The sequence below is a fragment of the Oryzias latipes genome, chromosome 3, assembly GCF_053564925.1.
Source record: "Oryzias latipes strain Hd-rR chromosome 3, Olatipes_Hd-rR_3.1".
NCBI lineage: Eukaryota > Metazoa > Chordata > Actinopteri > Beloniformes > Adrianichthyidae > Oryzias > Oryzias latipes.
The window spans coordinates 7,224,032-7,244,625 of NC_136239.1; the positions used below are offsets into that span (position 1 = coordinate 7,224,032).

The 20,594-nt window shown below is 41.6% G+C and overlaps 1 protein-coding gene and 2 long non-coding RNA genes across 3 annotated transcripts; 2 read left to right on the plus strand and 1 right to left on the minus strand.

The window, feature by feature from the left end:
* Nucleotides 1–223: 223 nt before the first annotated feature.
* LOC101171396 (gamma-aminobutyric acid receptor-associated protein-like 2) lies at nucleotides 224–4,659 on the plus strand. The gene is made up of 4 exons (XM_004066814.3): nucleotides 224–484; nucleotides 2,039–2,094; nucleotides 2,165–2,337; nucleotides 4,238–4,659. The coding sequence occupies exons 1-4, from the start codon at nucleotides 451–453 to the stop codon at nucleotides 4,326–4,328; spliced, it is 354 nt and encodes a 117-aa protein (XP_004066862.1). The 5' UTR covers nucleotides 224–450; the 3' UTR covers nucleotides 4,329–4,659.
* Nucleotides 4,660–8,463: 3,804 nt separating this feature from the next.
* Nucleotides 8,464–9,295, minus strand: LOC144991150 (uncharacterized). The gene is made up of 3 exons (XR_013655077.1): nucleotides 9,092–9,295; nucleotides 8,899–9,025; nucleotides 8,464–8,814 (listed from the first exon to the last, which is right to left on the minus strand). It is a non-coding gene; the product is annotated as an uncharacterized LOC144991150 (long non-coding RNA).
* Nucleotides 9,296–16,799: 7,504 nt separating this feature from the next.
* LOC144991149 (uncharacterized) lies at nucleotides 16,800–17,624 on the plus strand. Its single transcript, XR_013655076.1, has 3 exons — nucleotides 16,800–16,996; nucleotides 17,063–17,189; nucleotides 17,274–17,624. It is a non-coding gene; the product is annotated as an uncharacterized LOC144991149 (long non-coding RNA).
* The last annotated feature ends 2,970 nt before the right edge of the window (nucleotides 17,625–20,594 follow it).

The window sequence follows — 20,594 nt, forward strand, 5'->3', positions numbered from 1 at the left end:
TGTATGAATTTGACAGACATATCCTGCTTATTTATCAATTAACTCGGCTGTAACTCATTTTCTGCTTCATAAAAGACAAAAAAAAAAAAGTTCATAGGACATAAACTAAAAGGACACATTTAGTTTAAATATAGAACAAGAACCACCCAGGTTGTTATTAGTTGAATGCAATCCACCTCCATACATTTTGACCTCATTTAAACTTCTCTAACTGAAGGACAGAAACCATTGAGTTCTCTTCCACGGTCACTGACAGAAACCAAAGGGATCCTCCCCCCCTTTCCTGATTGAATGGTACAGCCCGTGCAGACGGGGCGGGGCTCCGTCACGAAGGCTCTGGGTTTGTTTTTGTTGACAAGCCTGCGGCCTCCGTGTTCGTGAGCAGCCGTGGATTCTGTCCCGCGCGGGTCCACTTTGGGTGTCTGAGAGCTTCGAGCGGAACGAGCCAAGATGAAATGGACGTTCAAAGAGGACCACTCCGTAGGTAGGAGCCTCACAGGCCCGACCTCCAGATAACAGGCCCCGGAGCCATAAACCTGAGGCGGGCCTGGCCTTCAGGCTGTTATGAAGGAAGGAAAGATGTCTGGACGCGGTTCTTCATCACGCCAGAGGCCTCCGTGTAGTGATGTGACGTTCTGGATCGAGCTTTCGATGCTTGTGTGGCGAGTGGCGGTCCTACACTGATGACTCCCCAGGCAGCATAACCCCCCCATTAGAGTCACCACTGAATTATGTCCGTCCGTGTAAACTTGATTAAAAACAAAAACGTCTAACACTGTAATATCTTTACATCAGAGAAGAAAAAAGTTCGCATGTTTCCTGTTTTCAACCCTATTGGTACATTTCTAGTTATGAATGGTTAAAAAGGTTCTCTCACCATAGAGTTGTGGTATAAAGGAAATATTCACCTTTAACTACCTGCAGATTTATGAAAATTCTATTGACTAATTCTACAACCCAACATGATGGAAAAAATAAAAAATCAACTTTATACATGCAGGCTCAAAATGAACGCACTTTAACTTCAAATCCCTAGTTAACTAGTTAAAGAACATTCTGAATACACGACAGAGTTTTAGGGCCAGGCTACAAACATTATTTTTTTATATGACTTTCAAGTCGTAAATGTACCAGAAAAAAGTTGTAACTGTTAAATTACGAGTATAAAGTCGTAGGTTTACGACTTTATTCTCGTAAGTTTACAGGACAATTAATGAGAAGAAACACCAAAGTTGTCTTTTTATTGGAGCCGTACTTGAAGATGAAAGATGTAGAGCATTTTGTGAAGCTTTATTTCCTGAAAGGTTTCAAAAAACAAAGAAATTCTGGACGTCCTGACGACTCAAAATCAGATTATTGTTGGTGCAGCCGGCTTTCCGGGGTTCGGTGTCGGTAAATCGGAGTTTTATCTGTAAAATAAGAAGCTCAAAGACGCGTTTGGGTGAAGAGGACCGCAGTTTTTTTCAGCTCTGTTCATTCACAGACCCAGAAGTCCATTTGTCACCTGACGTCATGAACCTGTCAGGCGCACAACACCAAAGCGGAGGGAAAACAGGGTTTCATAAGCCCCCCCCTCCAGATGAAACTTCACGTTTCAACATAGAACAACAAAGATGATTGAAAATAGTTTGTTATATTAGCAGAAGAACAATGAAAATGCAAAAAAATGGGCCTCTTCAGACAGCAGAAGCGTCACACAGACTTAGAGATCTTGTCTTTGGAGGAAGAAAGGATTGACGTGGACAGCTGCAGGGACACCGACGTCTTCATCAACGGCTGCAGAGATCCTGCAAACCACCCATCATTAAATGAAACATTAATAAATCGTAAAGCAAACAAATTAACTTCCAAGCATTTGTAACGATAATCAAGAAACATTCAGCTCATCCGTTCAACTAAGTTTAGTCGGTCGGTTTAAAGTTGTACGTTTGCGACTTTAATCTCGAAATGTACTACTCTTTTTTTGAGTCACAACAAACCACAGAGCATCATCACAACACAGCTGAAGTTCAGGTCCTTTTTCTTGTTTCTCTTTCAGAACATCGATGCATCGAGTCTGCCAAAATCCGCAGCAAGTATCCGGACAGGGTCCCGGTGAGTGAGGGAACATCATGTCAGGGCTGATGCTCGCATGTCTGCTCGCTAACTCCTCCCTCTGTGTCAGGTGATCGTGGAGAAGGTCTCAGGATCTCAGATAGTGGACATTGATAAGAGGAAGTACCTCGTTCCTTCTGATATCACGGTGGCTCAGTTCATGTGGATCATCAGGAAACGCATCCAGCTGCCCTCGGAGAAGGCCATCTTTCTGTTCGTGGACAAGACAGTACCCCAGTCCAGGTCTGTGCACACAGAACAGAGTCCAGGGTCCAGCCTGAAGACCTCATTCACGCCACGGCCGGCGTTCATTTGACGTTCATGAAGTTAGATCACCTAAGGAAGTTTGCTCAACAGGACTTTTAACGAATGGGACTCCTAGAACAACACAGTCTGAGCTAACTAACAATAGCTGTTGTTGATTTAATGCTAAATGTTTACTACTGTTACTTTTACCACCAGCACTGCCAAAATAAGAGTCTGAACCTGAAAAGACTTAGCTTTAGGTACAAAGTTAGCTTTTACAGCATCAGCAGGGCTCTACACTTACATTTTCCTCTCAAGTGCATCAGCATAAACTTGCTGGGATGCCTCTTTCTGACCCGTTTGCTTTTAGGGAGCAGTGCATCTATGGCTTCATGAAATGTGATTTCACTGATTTAACTCCAAAAGGAATAAAGAACCATCGTCTGTCCACATCCCTTACATTCAACACACAGCGCTATATTATGGGCTGTACTGTATCTGAGCAGGAAACGGGTCACTCTCTTCCACTAAATTATCAAAAAAGTTAGATTTTAGAATATTTTCATCCATTGACCAACTATATTGGGACATGTCCCAAAATGCCACTGTGGCATTTATAATTGGGAAGCAGCAGTCATATTTTTACTCTCCGCTTGGTGGCCGGCCGCCGAGGTTTTAGGAAAAAGTTAACATTTTACGGCGACCCAAAGATTTTTTGGCATCAGTCAGTGGCCGCCCAGACACGTTTAGGGGGGGGGGGGGGGGGGGGGGGGGGGGGACGACAGGAAGGCAGTACCACTCACAGCCTTATGGGGTCAGTGTTCAGCACCTTCACAACCAGAGTACAACATACTCAGAGGGACGGCTTGTTATTTATGCACCGATCAGGTCTGAACATACGTTACAAACAAGTTATCTTGACAGAGGCACACACTTTGTTTTGTTCTCACGACCAGGCTTGTGTTTGGGGTTAGCCGGGGCGGATCTGCAATGGGGCAGTTGGAACTCGTCCCATCAATCCCACTCCTGCACTAAAAAAAGACAGAGCTAGGAAATGGCCTTGGATTTGGATGTGGACATGGTTTATTTCAGGCAATCAAAACAAAAATTAAACTAAAGAAGACAAAAAATATATATACATCTAAACACAGATATACCACATTTAGGATAATTAGTAATGGCACTAGCTGTGTTTCAATCACACATATGTGCAAAAATGTAATAAAATTCTAAAAATGTTGGAAAAAAACAATTTCACAATTACACTGTTTTTATTAAATCTTAATTATGTGAATAAACACAAACCAACTCACGCGATAAGTCATCCGAAGACAGATGTGAACAATACTTCAGATTCAGATTTCTGTCACGGCAATAGCGCCCATCATTATCTATCAAAGGAGACTTCTGCATCTTATTCAGGCCGTTGAGCGGCGAGCTGTGGGACGTCCTGTGGCGCCCGCTGTACTCCGCCCAAGACAGCCTGTTCCAACAAGAAGCACATGTCATCCGACTGCTGCTCATGTGATTCAGTTAATTTGAAGAAAATGTTTCCATTGGAGTTTTGCTAAATATGTCATTTTCCATACGTCTCAAAAGCCCCCTCCCCCAAGCTCAAAAACTGTTTTTCAATAAATGGTAGTTTTTTTTTAAATTGTGGTTAAGAGGTGCTGCTGTGGAGTTTTCTGACATCAGACGGAATTATTCCATGTTGCGATGTAAAATGCTGAAGAATCTTTTATAGTGTTTGTCTTTTTTGACTGCTCAGTTAAGTCCAGCAGGCAGTAAAATGCCAGTCATGCGAGTGACATCCTGTCCACGTCGAATCTCATTTTCATGTTCTTGCGTTTCATCGTCTTGAAGATCTTCTGAAGCTTTTCGACCTTTTGGGTTTCAGCATCACGATGGGGCAGCTGTACGACAAAGAGAAGGATGAGGACGGGTTTCTATACGTGGCGTACAGCGGGGAGAACACTTTTGGTCTGTAGAAACCAGGACAGCCAGATGAAGACCATGCAGCATAGCCACAGCCCTCACCTGGCCCCTGGGAAGAGCAGGGGAAACCCCGCAGCGACTCTGGAGTGCCTGATGATGCTCCACCACAGAATTATGGCTCAGATTTGGGGTTAGCATTTTAACTGTTGTTGTGATTTGAGTGTTTAGGGCAAAATGATACTTATTTTTCTTTTTATGAGTGTTTGTGTGAATAAGTTTGGCTTTTAGTTGTTCTGTTTTTAAAGATATTATTGAAAAAGATTTATATGTAATTACTTAAAGGTAAGGTAGCTGGATGACCTGACCAATAAAAAGAAAAAGTCAGTTTGTCTGAGTTTATTGTTGGACTTTTGATTTCTGAATGTTAAAGAAGGAGGTTGAAGCACAACTCCAGGTTCCTTCTGAAGATCCCTACATTCACAGAATCAACAACCATTTTCGTCTTGCACAACAACAGATGGACATGTTAGACTGCATCTAAAGGCATCGTCCACCTGAAAACCCCACCACCCCCAGGGCTCTTACAGTTTTTCTCAGTCGCTTTAGTACAATTCTCAGATCAGAATTGAAGTTTGCAAAAACGCGTGTGCATTTCTCAAAACATTTTGTACAAACAGCAAAACACTATGGATTTCTTGCTAAAGCCTGTAACTTGCTCAAAATCTTTAGTTCATTTCTCAAAACTAGGTCTTTATGTCATTGAACATGTCAGTGCCATCAGAATGTCAAGTCCTTGTGTCATTGTCTACGAACAAGACAGTCAAATGACTTAGTCATGTTGTCAATATAACTGTGTACTTTAGAGGGAGGTTCTGATGTAAACTATGGCTAAAGTTTGGATGACAATTATTGTAAAATGTAAGTTACACCTTTTTGTTTGATTGCAAGAGACTGGACAAGATTCACATTTACACTTTTATTGTTCATATTGTAATTTGTTGACAGACCATGTCGTACCAACATAGAAAAAACCCACTGCAAACAGTAACACAAAGGGGAAAAAAAGATAGGACAATAGTCTGTCCAACAGTACACGCAGTGCAGTAGGAATTGGTGTGGTCTTCCTACACCTCTTGTCGTTCCTGTATGTTAGGCCACAAATTCTCATCCACATCACAGCGAATATCCTCTCTTGCAATGCAGCGTGGAAAGAATCTTTTAGAGTGTCTTATCCAGCCTCTGCAGGCGACTGCTGTGATGTCATCACACGCTGCATCCATGGCAGCCAGGAGGGTCATTTGTGTATGTGGCTGGCGATCATAAACCTTCCATCTCCATGCTGAGAAAAAGTCCTCAAGAGGGTTAAGGAATGGAAGTAGGGTGAAATGAACTCCATCCGCATCCTGTTGTGGGCTGCAAACCATTGCCTGATGATGTTGGAGTGATGAAAACTCACATTGTCCCAAACTATCACATACGTTGGCAGGTGATGCAGACGTCACCTGAGAGCAATTTACCAATTCAGGACAGATTTAGACAAAAACATATAATGGAGATGTATAGAAATATGTTTGTCACATTATGAAAACTTGATCAATCAACCATTTTGCAGTTTGCGACAGATAAACTGTAAGGCAGTTGTTCTCTTGTTGCCCCCTAGATGGCGATGTCTGGCAGTGGATCTTTAAAAAACCCATTTACTGAAAGAGAACTGAACTGAGTGACCCTTCCCCCTGCAGGAAAGGGTTTTAAGCTTAACCTTAAAAATCAGAGACAACATTTCAAATATTTCTTTGAAATGATTTTGTGGCTGTCCCAAAATGTGTGGGACAGTAAGGCAGGAACATGTCCACAACGTTCACATGAAGGGTCCACTCCTGGAAACAGTCTTGATAAACTTTTCATGCACAAGTGCAGTCTGTGAAGGATTCTGAACTGGATGTAACCATGTCTGCTGAACACCAATGAGGAGTGGCCTTTTTGCTCAGCCTTTATACACTGTTCTTCCATAATTGTTATTGTTAAGTCCAAACTACGGGCTGCATGGTGGCGCAGTAGTTAGCGCTCTTGCCTCACAGCAAGAAGGACCCCGGTTCAAGTCCCGGCTGGGGGACATTAAAAATACAACATCAATGGGGGACCTTTCTGTGTGGAGTTTGCATGTTCTCCCCGTGTATGCGTGGGTTTTTGTCCGGGGTCTCCGGCTTCCTCCCACCATCCAAAAACATGCTTCATAGGTTGATTGGCAACTCTAAATTGTCCATAAATAGAGTGTGAGTGTGAGAGCGAATGGATGTGTGATTGAGGATATTCTACCCTGCGACGGACTGGCGACCTGTCCTTGCCTACGCCCAAGTGGCCGGGATAGGCCATGGCAACCCCGTGACCCCGAAAGGGAATAAACGGTTAAGAAGATGAAAGATGAAAAGTCCAAACTCCATTCTTTCAGATGGTCCAATGTAGCGGTACAATCAATCTTTAAAAGATTATGATTTATGTAGAAATAGAGCCCCTTTTCAATGGACCTTTGAGTAAACTCTCATCCATAATATTTTTCTCTGGTTGACTGGGAGAGGAGGGAAAATTGCCCTAGTAAGTTCACGAATCTGCAAATATTTGAAAAAATCTTTGTTATCGAGGTTATATTTTTGTTTCAATAGGTCAAATGTGGAGAAGGTCTTATTAATGATCAAATCTACCATTAAGTGGATCCCTTTAGAACCCCATTGTTTAAATGTGTCATGTGAAAGTGATTTGTAAGCTTGATTGTTGGTCAATGGCATTTGTACTGAACAAAGATTTAAAATACCGGTACTTTCCTATCTGGGACCAGATTTTAAGGGAAAGAGATACAGTACTATTGGTTTCTGGCATTTACATTTAGAAAGATCTGATGTTCAGTATAGTAGTGACTTTAATGTATTTGGGAAGAGAGCTTGATTTTTCCTGTTTTTTCAATATTATAGGACCAATAATAAAGACGAAAGTTATGTAGTCCTAATCATCCCGAAAGTTTTGCTCAATGCAAAAAAGATTTTTTTATTCTTGCTGTTTTTTTGTTCCAAATACACGATGTGATTAGAGAATCTATTTTTTTATTTTTTTTTTACTGTTTGTGAATTATAATAGGGATGCATTGGAAAAAAAAATATTTAGGCAATACATTCATTCTAACTATATTCATACGACCAGTTACTGAGACGGGTAGATTACTTAGTCGCTTAAATTGTTTGTCTGTTTGTTGATAGAGTTTTAAAAAATTTGTTTAAAAAGTCCAGATATATCTTTTGTTATGTTAATTCCAAGGTATCTGAAATTATTTGAAACATCAAAAGGAAGAGATGTCAGTATATTCAAGTTTGTACTGCTGAAGTCTATGGGAAACAGTATGCTCTTTGAAATATTAATCTTGTATTCTGATATGTTGCCAAAATTAGAGAGGATAGTCATAACTGAAGGGATTGACGGAAGAGGGTCTGAAATGTACAAAAGCAGATCATCTGCATATAGATACACTTTATGCTCTGCATTTCCTCTAACAATCCCATATAGGTGTCAGCACAATGCAAGGAAATGGCAAGGGGTTCAATGAGCATAGAAAATGTCTTTCTATGAAATCAAATTCAGTGAACAGTTTTGAAAAATTGCACCCACATGTCAAAATGTTTGTGTTTTTCTGTCATGGTTTCACTTCTTCATTAACTTTCTGTGAACCTTTCTATTTCCATTTCAATTTATTTTACTTCCTGTTAAATCCATTTGGGGTGGGTGGTTGCTGCAGCCTATTGCAGCCAGTATTGGGTGAGGTTCACCCTGGACAGGTTCCCAGTCCATCACAGGACCACACAAAGACACACAACCCCATTTACACAACCACTGTATACACACATCAAAGTGGGGGTCCCTTTTTTGCATGGGCTTTGGCCCTCACTGCTTTCATCCCTTTTTGTGTGTTCCAGGTTGTGTGACAGAACAGAACCATGGCAACGCCACAGTTAGTTTCTTAACAATATCCTAAGAATTGGGATCATTAAAGTAAACATGGAGTCACCTTTTTAGAGGTCCTGCTTGGTTGGAACAGAATGAAAACCGTGGCTCAGACGTGATTAAGTTTCAGTGTTTCAGTGTTCATCAGAAAAGAAAACTGCTTCAGTCATGAGCACCAAGACAAAGACCACATAGCACCCATTACAAAAAAAAGCTTTTATTTAGAAACATCCAACTTTGTTGTGTCCACGAGTCCAAACAGGAGCAGGAGTTAAACTGCTCGCTGACTCTGAGGAAACCGCTGCAGAGCTGATGAGACAAACAACAGAGAACAGAAACCAGAACCAGTCTGAGGAGAACCAAAGCGTTTCTCTGTTGGATGACAGTGAGGTTGTACTGCAACATTTTGTGCATTGATCATTTCTGTGCCATTCTGCTGAGTTTCAGGGTTTAGGGGAGACGCTGAGAGATTCCTCAAACTTCTGCAGCAGTTTCTTTGCCCGGGCCCAGTCAGGATCCAAGCAGAACTTTCTCTCCAGCTTAGACGTAACTCTGCGGGAAGCACAAACATGCTATCAGCACACACGCACGCACACACAAGTATGATGAAGCTCGTGCTGCTTCCTGTCAGCTCACATGATTGCTTTGGTGCTGCAGCCGGACGGCGTCATCTGCACATGCTTCACTTTGGTTTTAGGAATGTTGATCTTCTGAGGCTGATGACAGCATCCATCCTTCAACAGCAGCTCTAGACCGACCGGACCTGAGGACACAAACACAGCTGAGCATGCACACGCCACACACTGATCACACAAGCAGAGGGACTCACTGGAAGAGCTGTGACTCAGGGAGCAGGCGAGAACCAGGAGGCCCAGAGTCAGCAAAGTCTTCATGCTTCAGATGGACGCTGTGCTGTCTGGATGGAGGTCTGCAGGAGCCATGGACTCTGATGGCCTTAAATGCAGCTCCCATCTGAGCTTCTGCTCATGCATGATGCCGGCGTTCTGAGAAAGCTGAACCTTCTTCCCCTTTCCTGCTTCTTCTCCTTTCTCTGAACACGTGTAGGATTTCATTGAAGCACACAGCTCCACTGAAATGTCTGTCAGCGTCTGAATACTGCAGAAAACTACCACAGCATGGGGCACGCTGAGGGGCTTTTTGGCTGGTCATTAGACAAAGATGGAGTGTTTCTATTGGTGTCTGTGAAGCCAGTGCAGTTGGGAGCAGGTTTACCTTTAAAACCTGAGCTTGGTTCAGGCTCCTCCCACCTGAGAATCTACAGGACCTGTCAGATCCACTTTTTCGTCTTTTGCTGTCACAGAAGTCTAATGAAAGTGCTGTTTGGAGTAAACTGGGTCAGTGAGCGGATGTTCTTTACTAAATAAGATGTTAATGTAGCCCCGCCCTACCTCACAGATCTGCTCCATCATCACACTCCATCCCGCTCTCTGCGCTGCTCCGTTGCAAACCTTTTGTCCCTCCCCTAGTGGACCAAGCATCAAATCTGGGGAGACAGAGCCTTCTCCATTGCTGCCCCGACCCTTTGGAACAGGAATGAGCAACTCCAGGCCTCAAGGACGGCATTCCTGCATGTTTTCCAACATACCCTGCTTCAAGCATATTCTAATTAGCTGGACACAGCGGAACCAGGTAATCGGTCATGAGTAGGGCTTGGAAATCTGGAAAGTGGCCCATCCCTGCTCTGGAACACTCTGCTCCAACACCTCAGAGACAGGCACTGACCTCCCAATGTGTAAAAAATCTCTTCAAACTCATCTTTTAAAAATAGCTTTCAATCTTTAATCTCTCATTTTTATGTTTTTTTTATTGTATTAGCTCTTGTTTTTATTGACTCTTTTTTTCACGTGTTGTAAAGTGTCTTTGTGTGCCATTTAAAGCCCTATAATAAAGCAAACCCAAATAAAATGTATTATTTTATTATTATTCAACTTATTGGCTTGTGCCGCTGGAAATCCGTGGAGAGTGTTTGTGTGCCGTTAGTAAATGAAAGAGAAGGTTCTTGTTGTTTGATTTGATTTGATTTATTTCAAGCATTAATTGCAATTAACCCTTGTGCTATCTTAGATGACAACACCCTTACATGGACGTGTTCTCCCTACCATGACAAAGGTGGATAAAGGTGGAAAGTAGGGTTGTGCCGATGGACGATATCATCGTCCATCGTGATGGGTGACTGACATCCCGATGGAGAGACCACCATCGTGATGCCACGCCCCCGCCACGTTGCGCGTCGACACCATAAGCCGCGGTTACATGTGCAAAATATCTTGATGGGATCAATGGTCGGATTAGAATCCAACGGTGTACATGGGCCCAGAAAAATGTTTTCAAAATATAAAAACGTTCACTAAGGTCACACTTTCCGTCGGAATAAATCATTCGCACATGCGCAGTAGGGTTTGAAAAACGGAAGGATATAAACTCCGCCGAGCGGCTTTTTTTTTTTCAAACTTTATTGAATGTAACAATTCAATACAAAACATTGTTAAACAGCGCCGAGCGGCTATATACATTGACATGTCAGCTCGGTAAAATACGAGATGATCTTCTAAATGTGCCTTTAATAATGTTACGGTTATTATGAAACACCTGTTCGCTCATCATTTGAATTTTAATCCGTGTGGTCAGTGCTTTTTCTGAACGAAGCCAGGATTAGCAGTATGCTAACACGGGCTAACAACATTAGCTTTGGGTGGCGCTGCACGTAAACATGTAAGAATAACATCAGCCTTTATTTAGTCGGGACACGACTGGAAACACAAATCCGCGTGATTGTTTGAATGTTTTCTAAGGACTGAGCGACATTTTTGCTTTGAAGCTCAAACCGCTGTGTGTGCTGACGATCCGAGCTCTGCTCAGACACACACTTTTAGACCCGGTTCTGAGTTCGGTTGCATGTACCCCTAGAGCTGCGGGACGGATCGCAGTCTTAAATCTCACACACATACCGCTCATGTACCCCCCCCCCCCCCCCTTCCCCTCAAACACAAAGCTGTAAGTCCGCGCTCCGCCGGTCCACTTCACTAGTGAAGTGCGGGAGCGGACTACTTCTTTTCTATTTTGTTTGTTACTTTTTTTGTTAAAGTCACTTCCGTCAGTTTATACTGGATCATTGCGGATTAGTCATTAGTTGGGAAATAAAATGAAAAAAGCAAAAAAACGAATAGCAGTTATATAAGAACGAAAAATGTACAAATACCCCCCCCCCCCGACGATGTCATCGTCCATCCCGATGGTTGACAGCAAACATCGTCAATGGCCAATTTCAGGGACATCGCCCAACCCTAGTGGAAAGATTTCATGTAATCCATGGACACCAGTGAAGATCACAAATCATTGAAGAAAAAAGGTTCAGAGCACTGTCTAGTGGGTCTAGATGACCCAACTCCCAATGGTAAAGTGCCTAGGATAGCACAAGGGTTAACACAATAAAAAATAATCACACAGATTTATCAAACTCATTACAGAACTAATGAAATGAATAGACAAAAAAAATAAAGACAAACTTAAATAGCATTTGCTTAATTAAATGTAGTGATCATTAACTAAAGGCAAGTATTGCTTGATTTATTGCTTGAAAAGGAGGAGGAAGAAGCAAACTTATACAATCCCACTCCTACTGAATTAATTCATTTTATAGTTTTACATAGTTTTTGTAATACGGTTCTGATCAGAAACCTTTTAAGTTACAAAATCAAGTTCATATTAATGATTGATTATCCTCAGAAAACAGTGAATCACACACCATGTAACAGATATGTAATACTTATTGATTATAATCAGAATACAATATCATATTAATGGCGTATACTTATATAGCGCCTTTCTTCCTACAAGGACAAAGCGCTTTACAGTCACAGACCCATTCACCCAGTCACACGCACATTCACTCACACATTCATACACTGGTGGCGGCTCCGCTGCCAAACACAGGCGCCTGCCTACCCCCAGAGGCAAGGTGGGGTTCAGTGTCTTGCCCAAGGACACTTCGACTCATGGCCGTGCAAGGCGTGAATCGAACCTGCCATCTTACGATCATGGGTCGACCGCCCTACCGCTGCACCACGGCCGCCCAATTAATCCAGATATCATTGCTACACACTGTAGATTGAGTTATCAAGTAACAAAATCGAGTGGTTATTGATTAACCTCAGAATTCCTACATCTTTTCAGTAAACAGCAATGATTCACACTTTAGGTAACCAATATGTAATAATCATTGATTATCGTTAGAACACATTATCACATTAAACCACTAATTATTGCTACACATTGGAAATCAAGTAAAGAAAAACAATAGCTTATTGATTGTACATTCTGTTAATTATTACTGCACATTACACAATGTAATATTTATTGGTTGTAATTATTTGATAATTTCACCACAATCAAGTTCACACATGTATTTGGAATTATTCAAACACTTGTTGATCCTCTTATCCTCTTATCTTCATATTGTGAAATCAGAGTTTTTTTATACATTTTCTTGAATATTTGGATATTTAAACATTGTTTGAGCTCATTTCTTAACCCGTTCCAAAGTTTAGTGCCACACACCGACACACAGAAACTTTTCTCATCAGTTTGATCTTGAAGTTCCTGCATCCCCTCAGTTTGTAGCCTCCTGCATTCTCTAAGAACTGTTTTTGGATATTGAATCTGTTAAGAAGTTGTGCGGTGTAAAAATCAACAAGGTCATGCAGTTTTAAAAGTCTGGATTGATCAAATAAATTGTTTGTATAATCAAGATATCCGGCTTTATGTACAATTCTGACGGCTTGTTTTTGAATTAAAAAGAGAGGATGTGGTGAACTACATGCCCGAGCCACCGGGACGCCTCCCTGGGGACGTCCCGGGCATGTCCCACTGGGCGGAGGCCCCGGGGAAGACCCAGGAAACGTTGGAGAGACTACGTCTCTCGGCTGGCCTGGGAACGCCTCAAGGTTCCCCCCAGAGGAGCTGGAGGAAGTGGCTGGGGCGAAGGAAGTCTGGGCATCTCTGCTTAGAATGCTGCCCCCGCGACCCGGTCCCGGATAAGCGGAGGAAGATGGATGGATGGATGGATGGATATGGTGAACTCTTAGAATGATTCTCCCAAATTTTTATACAACTGGTCAAATATGGTAGTATGAAGGAGCAGTGCAATAAATGTCTACTGTTGTATTCTAATATATGTTTATTTATGATTGAAATACTTTTTGAGACTTTAGTTTGTATGTGTCTGATGTGAGGCTTCCAACTTAGTTTGTCATTGATAAAAACCCCTAAGAATTTGATTTCTGTCACACTTTCAATAAAGAGATTAATTATATAAATTGTTGGCATCAGCATCTGTCAAATATAATCTGGATTTGATCAGTCATTCCTGGAGCTCTGATGTCTGGAAGAAGAGGGAAATGCAGCCCCCATGTCCTCATTGGGTTCTGAAAGTTCTGTCTCTGGGCTTCCAACTGAGATGAGATTTCACAGAAAAGCTGCAGAGGAGGAAGTGAAAAAAGAACAGAACTGATGCACAAAACTCCTTAATTCACTTCAACTCATTGAATCTCTTTTTTTTTAATGAATAAGTGACCTGTCGCAATTTCAGGCAGGCACACTCTGCAGTGTTTACAGGTTACTCCCCTAGGCCGGTTCAGTCAATTAACTCACCTGCTCAGCGACCTATTTAAGCCCAGGTGCGCAGTTGTTTATTCTCTTCTTACCTTCAGCGCTCATTCTTCGCCCCTCCCTCCTCCCCAGCTTCCACCTGTGGGCTCCGTTAAGGGGTTTTGTTACCCGAAAGTTTTATGGAAATTATCTCATGGAATTGAACAGAGCCTTATGCCAAACGAAAAAGATGTGAATGCCAACTTAAAGAATGTGGAAAAATTACAGTTTTTCTCAGTCGCTTTAGTACAATTCTCAGATCAGAATGAAATTCCCAAAACTATTTGTTCAATCTTCACATCATGATGTCACTTGTGCACATCATATAAGCAGTTTCTCACTTCTTTGAACAAGTTGCAATTGCTTTGGTACATCCATGCAAATGATTATGTACAATTCTCTGCTCTTCGCTACATTATCAATTGTTTATGTCATGTTGATCAAAATGTATTATATAGTTCACTGTGCAATAGTCTGACTCCTCAAAACACCTAGTCATTAGTTCATCGTACAAGTCATTAACTGCAAAATGGTTGATCAAGTTGTCATAATGTGACAAACATATTTTGCTGCAATGCAAGAGAGGATATTCGCTGTGATGTGGATGACAATTTGTGGCCTAACATACAGGAACGACAAGAGGTGTAGGAAGACCACACCAATTCCTACTGCACTGCCTGTACTGTTGGACAGAATATTGTCCTATCTTTTTCCCCCTTTGTGTTACTGTTTGTAGTGTTTTTTTTTCTATGTTGGTATGACATAGTCTGTCAACAAATTACAATATGAACAATAAAAGTGTAAATGTAAATCTTGTCCAGTCTCTTGCAATAAAACAAAAAAGGTGTAACTTACATTTTACAATAATTGTCATCCAAACTTTAGCCATAGTTTACATCAGAACCTCCCTCTAAAGTACACAGTTATATTGACAACATGACTAAGTAATTTGACTGTCTTGTTTGTAGACAATGACACAAGGACTTGACATTCTGATGGCACTGACATGTTCAATGACATAAAGACTTAGTTTGAGAAATGAACTAAAGATTTTGAGCAAGTTACAGGCTTTTGCAAAAAAAACATTGTGTTTTGCTGTTTGTACAAATTGTTTTGAGAAATGCACACACGTATTTGCAAACTTCAATTCTGATCTGAGAATTGTACTAAAGCGACTGAGAAAAACTGTAAGTATGTGAAATAAATATTTCTTACTGCAAGAGTTGTCTGACTGAAATGAATTAGAGCAGAACCATGACCCTCGGTTTGTGTTTGTCTCATCATGAATGTCTGAACAGCCTTGTGTTCAGTGTGCTGCAGAGAGCAGTGAAACCAGCAACAGCACCAACAGCAGCAACAGCACCAACAAAAATAAAAGCAAGAAGCACAATAAGTGACAAAGACCAAAGATCTGACCAACAGCAATCAAAACCATCAGCCTAAGGACTCTTTAGCTGTCAGTGAAAGCACAGACAGAAGCCTGCAGCAGAAGCAGACCCAGTAAAGACCAGCATCTGATGTTTATGGTTAAGACACATGTGTCAAACTCAAGGCCCGTGGGCCAAATGTGGCCCGCCATGTCATTTTATGTGGCCCGCGAGAGCATAAATTTTTTTAATTTCTTAAAATAAAATCAAAAAATTGGTGTGTATTTATTTATATCTAGGGAGAATTGGACTTGAAATATCGGATTGGGCAACTATACATTATGATACAACTATACACTGTCCATATAACCTTATGGAAGTAGAATCAAATGTAAAAGGATTTGTGCTAGAGTAAAAACACACATTTTCTATACCTTTAAAACGTTCTAATAAACTAATGAGTTATTTAACATTAAGGAGTAGTCACATTTATTTTTCTTAACATTTAGTTACATGTACAAGTTATATCTGGGACAGCCACTATGCTGATGTGGCCCTCGGTGAAAATAAGTTTGACACCCCTGTTCTAAGAGGAAAGAGACAAACACACAAGAGACACAAGACAGAAAGCGCAGGAAAGAATCATATGGACCCATTAGACCGAATAGACTTTCCCTGTTTCACTTCCTCCTTTGTCCTCTGCAGCTTTTCTGTGAAATCTCATCTTAGCTGGGGGCTGCATTTCCCTCTTCTTCCAGACATCAGAGCTCCAGGTATGACTGATCAAATCCAGATTATATTTGACAGGCGCTGATGCTAACAACAGAACCTTCTCTTTCATTTACTAACGGCACACGAACACTCTCCACTGATGTCCAGCAGCACAAGCCAATACGTTTAACCCTTGTGCTATCTTTGATGACCACACCCTTCCATTGACGTGTTCTCCCTACCATGACAAAGGTGGATAAAGGTGGAAAGATTTCATGTAATCCATGGACACCAGTGAAGATCACAAATCATTGAAGAAAAAAGGTTCAGAGCACTGTCTAGTGGGTCTAGATGACCCAACTCCCAATGTTAAAGTGCCTAGGATAGCACAAAGGTTACATGTAAATGTGCGTGACTGTTCTACATTAACATCCTATTTAGTAAAGAACATCCGCTCGCTGACCCAGTTTACTCCAAACAGCACTTTCATTAGACTTCTGTGACAGCAAAAGAAGAAAAAGTGGATCTGACAGGTCCTGTAGATTCTCAGGTGGGAGGAGCCTGAACCAAGCTCAGGTTTTAAAGGTAAACCTGCTCCCAACTGCACTGGCTTCACAGACACCAATAGAAACACTCCATCTTTGTCTAATGACCAGCCAAAAAGCCCCTCAGCGTACCCCATGCTGTGGTAGTTTTCTGCAGTATTCAGACGCTGACAGACATTTCAGTGGAGCTGTGTGCTTCAATGAAATCCTACACGTTTTCAGAGAAAGGAGAAGAAGCAGGAAAGGGGAAGAAGGTTCAGCTTTCTCAGAACGCCGGCATCATGCATGAGCAGAAGCTCAGATGGGAGCTGCATTTAAGGCCATCAGAGTCCATGGCTCCTGCAGACCTCCATCCAGACAGCACAGCGTCCATCTGAAGCATGAAGACTTTGCTGACTCTGGGCCTCCTGGTTCTCGCCTGCTCCCTGAGTCACAGCTCTTCCAGTGAGTCCCTCTGCTTGTGTGATCAGTGTGTGGCGTGTGCATGCTCAGCTGTGTTTGTGTCCTCAGGTCCGGTCGGTCTAGAGCTGCTGTTGAAGGATGGATGCTGTCATCAGCCTCAGAAGATCAACATTCCTAAAACCAAAGTGAAGCATGTGCAGATGACGCCGTCCGGCTGCAGCACCAAAGCAATCATGTGAGCTGACAGGAAGCAGCACGAGCTTCATCATACTTGTGTGTGCGTGCGTGTGTGCTGATAGCATGTTTGTGCTTCCCGCAGAGTTACGTCTAAGCTGGAGAGAAAGTTCTGCTTGGATCCTGACTGGGCCCCGGCAAAGAAACTGCTGCAGAAGTTTGAGGAATCTCTCAACGTCTCCCCTAAACCCTGAAACTCAGCAGAATGGCACAGAAATGATCAATGCACAAAATGTTGCAGTACAACCTCACTGTCATCCAACAGAGAAACGCTTTGGTTCTCCTCAGACTGGTTCTGGTTTCTGTTCTCTGTTGTTTGTCTCATCAGCTCTGCAGCGGTTTCCTCAGAGTCAGCGAGCAGTTTAACTCCTGCTCCTGTCTGGACTCGTGGACACAACAAAGTTGGATGTTTCTAAATAAAAGCTTTTTTTTGTAATGGGTGCTATGTGGTCTTTGTCTTGGTGCTCATGACTGAAGCAGTTTTCTTTTCTGATGAACACTGAAACACTGAAACTTAATCACGTCTGAGCCACGGTTCTCATTCGACAAAGTAGGACCTCTGCTACGTTCTCCTTCAGACTAGCCTGAAAACAAAGCTAACTGGAGCCAGGTCAGTTCTCAAAGTAACCACTAGATGGTTTGTCATAGAAAAACATGAGTTCTCACAAAAATCAATGTGTGAATGTCAGCTGTTTAAATGTCTTTCAATTCAATTCAATTTATTGCACTCCATTTTTAAAATACTTTAAGGGACATTTACTAGGTCAACAGCTGCACGCCTGCAGCTGAGTTCTGTACTAGTTGAAGGTTTGATATCCTTCTTCTGGAGAGACCAGTGAGCAGGTCATTACAATAATCTAATCTGCTGGAAATTAAAGCATGCATTAGCTCCTCCGTGCTAACAAGAGAGTTTGGCAATGTTTGTAACCATTGTGCTATCTTAGATGACCCCACCCTTACATTGACGTGTTCTCCCTATCATGACAAAGGTGGATAAAGGTGGAAAGATTTCATGTAACCCATGGACATTTGTGAAGATCACAAATCATTGAAGGAAAAAAGGTTCAGCGCACTGTCTAGTGGGTCTAGATGACCCAACTCCCAATGTTAAAGTGCCTAGGATAGCACTAGGGTTAAGGGGATAAAATCCTGATTTTGTAATATTTCATGGAATAAAATTAATTCCAGAGTCAAAAATAGCGCCCAGGTTTCTCATACACTGAGAAGTCGTATAATTTTTTAGTTTAGATAAAACATCTCTCTCTTGTCTTCAGAAGCGATCACTAAAACCTCTGATTTGACCTGATGGCTGAGATGTAAGATCTCTGCCATCCATGTCTTTATGTCTAAATCACAATTTAAAAGTATGTGGATTCTGTCATCAGGAGACACAGCGATGTCTCATAGCTGTGAAAACAAATGCCATAATTCCCAACGACATCCTCAAGTGGCAACATATATTGATATAAAAGTAGTGGACCTAAAATTGAACTTTGGGGAACCCACAATTGACTTTAATGACCTTTCAGGAGCACATATCTATAGCTACATCAAATCTTGGATCTGTGAGAAAGGTATAAAACCACTTAAGAGCAATACAAGAGACACTCAAACCTCTCAAACTGTTAAGTATAATGTGGTGATCTACAGATCCAGTGGACCAGGACTGAGGGTTTCTGACAGTCCAGGTTACATTTAATATCATTTACCATTTTAGCAAGGACTGTCTCTGTGCTAAAACCAGATCAATACTTTTCAAAGATGTTATTTTTATTTAAAAACTAATTTAATTTGCTAAAAACGTTCTAGCTACTTAAAAATGGTAAGTTGGATACTAATCAATAGTCATTAAAGTTGATAGCATCTAAATAATTCTTCTTCAGAAGAGGCATCAGAAAGGCACCAGGTGAATTCACCTATCTGCAACAAAAATGGAAGAAGCTAGAAGAAGTGAGAATGAGAGGACATGAAGAAGGTAGAGGAAGAGGAGAAGGTAGATGAGGAAGAGGTGGAAGGAAAGAGAAGGACTTTGAAGAGTTGATAGAACCTGAACAAAGAAGACGACCAAATTTCAATCCCGACATCTGTTCAGCACTTGTGTTATCAATCTTAGATTGACACTGATGGAATCTGGAAAAGACTCTGTGATTTTTCACTAAGAAAACAGATAAAACAGCCGCAGAGTACATTAAAATAACACCTACCTATCATCACTTTTGACACTGTGAAAATTGTCAGTGTATTTCAGCACATGTATTTTTTATATTTACATTCTTAGATTTTCAGTGCCTTGCAAAAGTATTGGCCCCCCTTGAACTTTTCAACCTTTTGCCACATTTCAGGCTTCAAACATAAAGATATAAAACTGTATTTTTTTGTGAGGAATTAACATCAAGTGGGACACAATCATGAAGTGAAACGAAATTTATTGGATATTTCAAACTTTTTTTTACAAATAAAAAGCAGAAAAATTGGGCATGGAGAATTATTCAGCCCCGTTAAGTTAATACTTTGTAGCGCCACCCTTTGGGGTTGGTCTCTATCAGTTTTACACATCGAGAGACTACATTTTTCACCCATTCCTCCTCACAAAAGAGCTGTAGTTCAGTGAGGTTGGATGGAGAGCGTTTGTGAACAGCAGTTTTCAGTTCTTTCCACAGGTTCTCGATTGGATTCAGCTCTGGACTTGGATTTGGCCATTCTAACACCTGAATATGTTTATTTGTGAACCATTCCATTGTAGATTTTGCTGTATGTTTTGGATCGTTGTCTTGTTGGAAGACAAATCTCCGTCCCAGTCTCAGGTCTTTTGCAGACTCCATCGGGTTTTCTTCCAGAATGGTCCTGTATTTGGCTCCATCCATCTTCCCATCAATTCTAACCATCCTCCCTGTTCCTGCTGAATAAAAGCAGGCCCAAACCATGATGCTGCCACCACCATGTTTTACAGTGGGGATGGTGTGTTCAGGGTGATGAGCTGTGTTGCATTTGCCAAACATAACTATTTGGATTATTGCCAGAAATTTGGATTTTGGTTTCATCTGACCAGAGCACCTTCTTCCACATGTTTGGTGTGTCTCCCAGGTGGCTTGTGGCAAACTTTAAACAACACTTTTTATGGATATCTTGAAGAAATGGCTTTCTTCTAGCCACTTCCATAAAGGCCAGATTTGTGCAGTTTCCGACTGACTATTGTCCTATTGTCCTATTGACAGACTCTCCCACCTCAGCTGTAGATCTCTGCAGTTCATCCAGAGTGCATCTCTGATCAGTCTTCTCTTTGTTTGAGCTGAAAGTTTAGACGGACAGTCGGGTCTGTAGATTTACAAAAACCTGGCATTCATTTCCATTACTCCTTCCATTTCAATATTGTTGCTTGCAAGGTGCTCCTTGGGATGTGTTACAC

Coding starts and splice junctions, on each gene's coding strand:
- LOC101171396 (XM_004066814.3), top strand. CDS start 451: ATGAAATGGACGTTCAAAGAGGACCACTCCGTAG. Junction 485..2,038: donor CAAAGAGGACCACTCCGTAG/GTAGGAGCCTCA, acceptor TTTCTCTTTCAG/AACATCGATGCATCGAGTCT. Junction 2,338..4,237: donor AAGACAGTACCCCAGTCCAG/GTCTGTGCACAC, acceptor TTTGGGTTTCAG/CATCACGATGGGGCAGCTGT.